The sequence below is a fragment of the Nicotiana attenuata genome, unplaced genomic scaffold, assembly GCF_001879085.1.
Source record: "Nicotiana attenuata strain UT unplaced genomic scaffold, NIATTr2, whole genome shotgun sequence".
Classification (NCBI taxonomy): Eukaryota; Viridiplantae; Streptophyta; class Magnoliopsida; order Solanales; family Solanaceae; genus Nicotiana; species Nicotiana attenuata.
In genome coordinates this window covers 246,686-255,192 of record NW_017670776.1, presented here as the reverse complement: position 1 = coordinate 255,192, position 8,507 = coordinate 246,686, and the positions used below count along the sequence as shown (strand labels likewise).

The following is an 8,507-nucleotide window of genomic DNA, read 5'->3' as shown; positions in this document are numbered from 1 at the left end:
GCAAACCTGAAGCTACTTGAACCAGATAGAAGAACCAGTTCCAAGTGTCTGTCTTTTATTCTAGTTCAATTGTTGTAGGTTTTCATATTGTACCTTTCAGCTTTATCTAGAGGCAATTGTAGTAGGTATATACTCAGAGTATTCAAGTTAGAGTTAACTTGAGGTTGTCGCAACAGTTAGAGGTTGTTTGCTACAACGGGATTAGAGTTAATCCTAGGTTTACAAATGTGTTTTGTAAATGCAGTTTTTGGCTCAGTGATTTAGTGAAGAGTTGGGAAAATCCTACTAGGAAGTAGGTCGTGTTTTTTTCACCTTTTGAGCCAGGTGTTTTCCACGTAAAATACTTGTGTTCTTTACTTTCCGCATTTACTATTTCTGCAATAGTAGGTTAAGGAACACTTAGAAGAACCAAGTCCTTCTATAATCAGTTTAAGCGAAAAATTGGACACCACACAAATCAACCCCCCCCCCCCCAATGTGGTATTGAAGTATAAAACATCAATATTACTACCATTCTATATCTTTCATCAAAAACATAGGCGCTTTTAGCAACATTCTCTACTTCAGGCAAATACTTCCATTTGTAGCTATGGAATTCTTGAATACGCAGCAAAATATAGGGTGTGTTTGGTATGAAGGAAAATATTTTTCATTGAAAATATTTTTCATTGAAAATGTTTTCATGGAAGATGAATGGTTTTATCATTTATTTTCCCTTGTTTGGATGGTGAGTGAAAAGCTATTTCCGGAAAATATTTTCTAGTATTTGATTAGAGAGCAGAAAATATAATTTTATGCTACTCTCCTCACACCCCTTCCCCAAGTCCCCATATTTCCTTGAAATAAAAGAAAATACTTTTTCTACATCATGAAAAGAAAATATTCATTTTGTTGGAATGAAAATAATTTTGTTTTTACATCATGAAAAGAAAATATTTTTTTGTTGAAATGAAAGAGAATACTTTTTCTATGAAAAGAAAGTACTTTTTTGTTGAAATTAATAAAAAAAAAAAACTTTTTATATCATGTAAAACAAAATAGTTATTTGTTGAAATGCAAAAAAAAAAAAATCTATCTATAACATGAAAAGAAAGTACTATTAATAATATTTTTATTTAGGATGGAGTGGCGGGGTTGGGATGGGGTTGGGGTTGGGTTGGTGGGTGTGGGGGTGTAGGGGTGGGTTGGTGGGAATGGGAAATATGGTTGGGAAGGTTGAGAAGGAGTTTTGGAAAATGTTTTCATTCTTTTGATAGGAAATATTTTCCTCCAATTGGAGGAAAATAAGTTCATTAGGAAAATATTTTTCAAACCATTTAAGTCCCCAAACATGAGAAAATTGGAAACATTTTCCAAAAAATATTTTCCTTCATACCAAACACACCCATAAATACAATTGCCATGAGCTGAAATTTGGTTATAATGGTTACTGTTAATTCTAGCTAGCTTTTGGAGTAGAGTTAGGCTCAATATTTATTTTTTTATCATGATATCAAAGCCAAACTCATTCCAATTCTTAGTTTACCCGATGTTAAATCCGTATATTATGTTGTCCACACTCCAATTGGTAGGTCCGGTATAACCTAGTTTTTGGGATTTAATTAGACCCAAAGTCAATTACTTATCGGTTGAACGTAAAGTAGTTACAAATTTGAATTTCCGTAGCAATAAGTATTCATTCTTACCCACGAAACATGCAAATTTTGTAGCTTGTAACTTTTAGCTGCGCCACAACATGCTACAGGAAAAGTCATCGTGGTTAAAGTGTTTTATGTATTCGTATAATTTAATATGTTATGATACGTTACCTGTTTGATTTTTGAGATTATTAACTCTATTTATCATGAGCTATTTAATAATAATTGTACTCGCATTAGCCACATTATAAACAACATCACAGCTCATTTTGTACGTACAAGGACAAAGAGAGAACTAATATGTAACATTAATCAACGAGCTCTTTTTTTTTTTCCAGTGGATTCAAACTAGAAAAAACATGATAAAGATAAAAGGGGGTCTTCCCCTAGGCTTGGCAAGAAAGGGTAGCTGCTTCCTCCTCAATTATTCTTAGCATGTGGTGGACTGCACCTGCTATGTCATCTGCTGAGTTTAGTTGGCAACCTTCTTCCACCTGCCATTTTTTTTGTTTAAAATAATAATACGAGGGTTCCTTTCAATTTCATAGAAAATAGTATTCAGTTTTTGAAATATTTCCTAATCACAAGTACTAAGCTAGCGTTTGGCCATGGATCCCAAATTTATTTTGAAAAATCTGATTTGGGTGAAGTTTGGTTTGAAGATGAAAATGTGTTTGGACATACGATTTCAAAACATATTTTTCAACTTTATTTTGGGAAAACATGTATATAATTCCCAAGTTTTGGAAATTTGGCCCAAATTCAGCTTATTAGCTGAATTTGAGATTTCAAATATGTGATTTGAGTTTTGGCCAAAATGTGGGTCAAATTTATGGCCAAACATGGGATTTGAAAATAAATTTCAAATTAAATTTGGAAAAATGTACGGCCAAACAGGGGCTAAAAGACAAGTATGACTTTACTAGCTAAGAAACGCCATACAAGAATTGCAAAGAAACACCCATCATTACCTTCTGAAATTAGTATACCTTTTTAAATACCCTACAAAAAATAAGTTGATATGTGACGATCTATGGCTCATATTTTCATGCGTAAAGTATATCCCTGTGCTATTGTGTAAAGTAGATTCTTGCAAGCTGTGGTCATTTTCTTTCAGAAAATTTCATGTAAAAGAAAAGAAAAGAGAAAAAGGAAATGACTGTTACCTTAGCACTGATAGAATAGAGAACCAATGGATCTAAGGTGGTGACATTGAGGTGTAGTACACTAAGGTACAATGACTGAAAGGCAGCTACCAATTTGGAGAGCTGTCGAAATCTTCTTCTTGAGAGGATTCTAACGTTTGCATGAGTTTCAATGAGAGTCACTTCTATGTCTGCAATTGCTGCCTTGCTCTTTGATGTGTATTTGTTTGGTAACTGACAACATGTGTACTGTGGATATGAGAAAAACTGAGCAAATGGTGTCGGAAAATACTTGCCGGCAACGGTTGGTCCCTCACCATCTCCACCACCTTGTTGTAATTGTACAAATTTTTGAGCTTCTAGAGATTGTACAATGTGTTCCAATTCTTTTACAAATTCAATTGCGCCACCAACTATTGAGGCCTGATCACCCTGAACCACATAATATTTGTTATCTTTCAATTCTAAATAAATTGAAGTCCAATTTATAAATCTAGCTATATATATTTGCTTCTTTTAAGTTCGTCTAGAATGATTTTCTTAGGAAGAGAAAATTGAGATGATGATGTGAAGATTAAGATAAGACATGCACATATTTTGTCTTTTTGAAAATTAATATCTATAAGATATTCTTATAATTAATGAGGATATATATTAATCAAAGGTGATGCGTATGTTACTACATTAATAAATTCACAAAAATGATTGGATTTCAAGTTGTTATCCAATTATTTTCAACCTCTTTTTCATCGAATCCTCGACATAACTTTTTCCTGTTTGTACCTAAAAGGAAAAAAGAAATAAACAATAAAAGAAAAACATAAAGCCCACACCAACCCACAAAAAAGAAGAAAGAAAGAAAAAGCTTTTGAGGTACTGTAATAGAGGGACCAAGGCTAATTTGCAGATATAGGGCTCATAATTCGAGGATGAATGAAGAGAATAGGGCTATGTTAGTGCAGTCATTTCAAACGAAGCAAAAACTTTATACTGCTAATTAGCAGAATAGAAAACAGTGTACAAACAGATTCAAAAAGGTTTTACCATGATGCAAAATAAAGTAGTCCGTAGTAAAAAGTCATAGTAGTAATTCTTACGTAAATTAAAATTTAAAAATTGTGAGTAGTGAATAAGAAAGAAAGAAATAGTAGTAATAGTACACATATACCCTTTGAACATAAGATTCAGGCATGAGTGAACGTAAAACAGCAAGATGTTCATTCATCTGTTTCCTCCGATTTCTCTCAACAGCAATGTGAGTCATTCTCTGATTCTCAGCTTCCTCTTTATTCTTACAAACTTTAGGTCTCCTTCTCCTCTTTTTCCGGCCGCCGCCGCCGCCGCCTTGCGCCACCGACAAATTCTTCTCCCTACGGGTGGGGGTGGTGGTAGTAGTAGTTTCGGGCACGGAGGCAGTGGAATACTGTTGCTCATGATGACCACAAAAATGTTGAGATAAGCCATTTTGATGGTCCAAAAGTAAGGTAGCATTTTCAGAAGTAGAGGGGTCAAGATTGTTGCTGGTAAAAGGGGTGGCAGAGATGATGAAGTTAACAAGTTCATTCGAACAAAGTGCTTCTAAAGCCATTCTTCTTTTCAATATTTTTATCTCTTGTGTTTGCTTTGTAAAAGGGTTTTAATTTGTAGTATGTCTTTTTGAGTACCCCGATGAACCCCTTGACTTGTTTCTTGTAATCTATTTGTATGGAGTAAAAGACTTCAATTATTTTATACTAGTGACAATACCCCCACTGTTCTTGAACTAGCATGTGCAAGAGAGAGACAGATTTTAGCTGATTCTTTTTTTTTTTCATCCTTCATTTTTTCTATTACTTCTTTAACTACTCTTAAAATTAAGGGAACTATCTTTGGCAATTTAATTGGAGAAATTATACACATTCAAGATACATGATTAAACGAAACACAAAGCAAATATGCATCCTTGGATAAAATTACACAAGTTTTATATTGTTTCCTCGTTAAAGATGTGAAGATTCTCCTACCCCCCCCCCCCCCCCCCCTCAATCTTTTCATAGTATATATATTATGACAAGCGCTTTCCAAAATTATTATCTCACTTAAATTCTTCTCAAACAAAATTTCCAATATACTTTTTTGGCTTCAATTTTATTTAAATCCTAATAATAATGATAAATCTTACGGACTCCCATTTACTAACAGAATCTCGTTTATAAGAATTTTAACCCAAGTAGACCAGATGTTTCGTTTTCTCCATCTTTTCTTTGTTAATAATTATTGCCTCTCTCTCACACACAAAAACACACATACAGAATACATACATATAGAAGTCATATAAATATTTTCATAGAAAATGTCAAAACATAGTGCCAGAGTGTCTGCAAAGGAAGGGGGTCCAAGGTTGAGGGGACCCAGGATCTAGATTGAGATCCATATGAATAAAAACAATACCACAAGCTGTGCAAAAGCTACCCTTTCACGTTCTTACTTTATTTTTTAGCTTTTCTTTTTTTTCCCTTCGAGAATTGGAATGACTGGCTCCCTTTCACCGCTATCTCTAGCTCTCTCCTCTGCTTTCTACGCACTAATCCAATTCCCCAGATGATACACGTATATCTCCCTCTCTGAGCTCTGCTTTTTTTTTTTTGACGTCTTTAATTAATTTAAAAATATTGCCTACCTCCTAATACAAGAAGAGCTAATGTATATAATATAAATAGATGGGTAAAATACTGATTCCCATTTATTAAACATCTCCTCTCATGCTTTAATTTCGATGGGAAATGTCATTTTTCCATTAACCTATACGTGAAATGCTTAGAGTTTTATCCCTTTTTTTTTTATAATGGTTTTCCCTATGGCATAAGGTTAGGGTTAGTCTAAAACTGGAGGGATTCTTTTTTGGGGTGGGGGTGGGGAGAGGCGCAAAAGGAGTCTCTAGTGTTAGTTTTAGGGTCTGAAACGAACTTCATAGAAATAGTAGGGTTAAGCTTAAAAATTAGCAGAAATTACAATTAGTTTTCTTAGGTAGTTTGGTATGATGGATAAGCAAAAATAATCCTGGATAAAAATTTAGTACCATCTTATTCCTTGTTTGATTACTAATTTTGGAATATTATCCCAAGATTAAAAATAGTATTGGGATAAACTTATACAACAAAATTGACAATTCCAAGATTAATACAACATATATTAAACAATCAATAAAAATAATACCAGTATAACTGATCCTAATATAACTAATTTCAGCATAACTTGTTTTCGAACCAAACAACCGTCGATGGTCACGGAAACAACTTGTAGAAATTGATGTATGGCTTTCACTATCTAAAGGCAGCTACAACAGTGCTACAAAAAGAAAAATCAGTTTATAACTATATATATCCATATTGACCCTTGTTCTTTTTTGTAAAAAAATATTTAGCACTGAAAATTGTTCAAACACACACATGCATAAGTGTATTTTCTTTTATAAAAAATGACATTTTCAAATGATCTCTGCAAAAGAACCAAATATATATTCAGCAACTAGAAATTAAGGTGTGCGGAATGATTTAACAAAATTAGGGTGTATAATTCATTTTTATAAACTATAAGGGAGTAGCATGAATTCCAGCAAACTACGAAACAATATAATACTGCATGTCCCAGATTAACCCATGAATTTCTGATTGATAGGAAATAGTCAACAGGATAGAGATTGCATGAATCAGCTCTCCGGGAACCATAATATATAGCAGTATATTTTTTAAATATAACGGCGGATATTATCCGAAGAAGATAACAAGAGTTTCTGTCTCGGGCACAGAGATGAATCTCTTTTAAAATAGTACTAGTATTAGTGCTCGCACGATACACGGACATAATTCATGTCAAACAATATTTGGATTATATTAATTATGTGCAAATATTCTTAAAATTAAACCTTCTATATAGAAATTATAAATAATTATTTAATATATTAATTAAGAAGCATCGCATGAAACCATTTTCAAATCTCATAGTGAATAATATGTTTTCTTTTTCTATATCCGTAAGAACCCAACCTCATAATTTTGAAACTTATATTATATTTTACGGTCAATATTAAGGAATACTAAACATGTAACGTTGTGATCTGATTTGTTTGAGTACATTAAATTATATTATTTTAACAAAATTCTTACTACCACTTTATTTTTTTATCTCAAGTTCAAATAGTCTTATCCTTCTACGTTGTTAGACAGAATTTTTTTCTCTTTATTGTTCATTGCTTATTGTTTTTGCATTATTTATTATTGTAATTTGATTTTTTATTAGCTTATAAATTGACTTAATGTCTTGCTTATTACCCTTTTAATAATTATTAATAGATATAAAAAAATTATTCTTGAAATTTAATGTTTTTTTACACTATTATCCTCTTACTCGGATCTCTTTCATCATTTAAATCTATTAATAATATGTTTGAGTATTATTTGATAATTTTATTTATTATTTTTAATAGATTTAAAAATAAAAATATCCTCGCACTATCTCTATTTTCCTCTTTATACATTCTCTTCCTTACTAAGAAATTTTAATTAGCTTTTTACATAAATATTTTACCTATACTAAAAATAATATCTTATTTTATTTTAAAAAATATAACTTTAAATTAGTCTAAAAATTACTCCATCTGCTTCAATTTAGATGGCACATTTCTCTTATCGACAATCAATTTGACTAAATTTTGAAGCTAAATTAAATTAGTTCAAGTTAGTATTTTAAAATTAAACTTTAGATATACAAAACTACACGAAAAGTACTATAAGTTATAATTTTTCTCATGTCAATATGGTAACAAAATATATTTAAAATGTCGGTCAAACTTCATGCAATTTGAATCTTGATAGGCGAAATGGGTCATCTGAATTGAAATAAAGGGAAAAATACATAGGTTTTTTTATAATGTTTCAAATCTATTGAATTTTATAGTAATTTTTTGTATTATGTGCATTTATTTTGTATTTTCTTTTAGTTTCAAGATACAAATTTGGATTTTGATTTTCATTAGTGAAATTACCTACATGAGATATTTATTTATTATATCTAAAATTTTAATTTAGTATCAATTTGTAGTTTCTTTATCTAGCAAAACTATTTTGTGGTCATATCCGTATTTTGAGCGTACCCATCATAACTTTAAGATCTTTCTAATCTCAAGTTCAAAGAGAATTTTTCTTTTATTTTCGATATAAATTTTTTTGAATTTTAATTAGTTTTCTTACTTTTGCTATAATGTTATCTAATATGTAATATTATCACGTTTTGATATGATCTTTTTTAACTTTTCACTTTATTTAATATTTTTATCCGCTACTATTTTTAATATAATATAGATAAATATGTAATTTTTATATTAAATTAGATAAATTTTTATTTTTATAAATATTGATTGAAATTCTTATATTATTGAAACTTATCAATAATATTTTTAAGTATTGTATATTTACTTTATTTTATTTTCGAAAGTAATTCTTAGTAGAAATATCCTCACATTATCTCTAATTTATTTTATTATTCAATATTTTTAATTTTTTTCTTTATTTGTTAGACTTTAGTTATGTGTCCTTATATACATGCATGTCTTTTGTTATCATACTTAAACAAAACTTTCTCATCTCAAATTTATCCTTTTTCTTTTGCATGATGAAATTTTTGATTTTTTTTCTCTATATGTTCCTTAGTTTTAGCCTAATATTAAGCTTGACTACCCTATATATAT

General features: G+C 30.7%; 1 protein-coding gene across 1 annotated transcript; it reads right to left on the bottom strand.

Moving 5' to 3' along the window:
* Positions 1–1,851: 1,851 nt before the first annotated feature.
* LOC109243222 (transcription factor bHLH71-like) lies at positions 1,852–4,556 on the bottom strand. The gene is made up of 3 exons (XM_019410135.1): positions 3,951–4,556; positions 2,804–3,214; positions 1,852–2,131 (listed from the first exon to the last, which is right to left on the bottom strand). The coding sequence occupies exons 1-3, from the start codon at positions 4,368–4,370 to the stop codon at positions 2,024–2,026; spliced, it is 939 nt and encodes a 312-aa protein (XP_019265680.1). The 5' UTR covers positions 4,371–4,556; the 3' UTR covers positions 1,852–2,023.
* Between the last annotated feature and the right edge of the window lie 3,951 nt (positions 4,557–8,507).

Excerpts from the sequence above, each read along its gene's own strand:
- LOC109243222 (XM_019410135.1), bottom strand. The coding sequence starts at position 4,370 with ATGGCTTTAGAAGCACTTTGTTCGAATGAACTTGTTAACTTCATCATC. Across the intron at positions 3,215-3,950 it reads CTGAATCTTATGTTCAAAGG|GGTGATCAGGCCTCAATAGT; the intron begins GTATATGTGTAC and ends TATGTGGTTCAG. Across the intron at positions 2,132-2,803 it reads TCTATTCTATCAGTGCTAAG|GTGGAAGAAGGTTGCCAACT; the intron begins GTAACAGTCATT and ends AAAAAATGGCAG.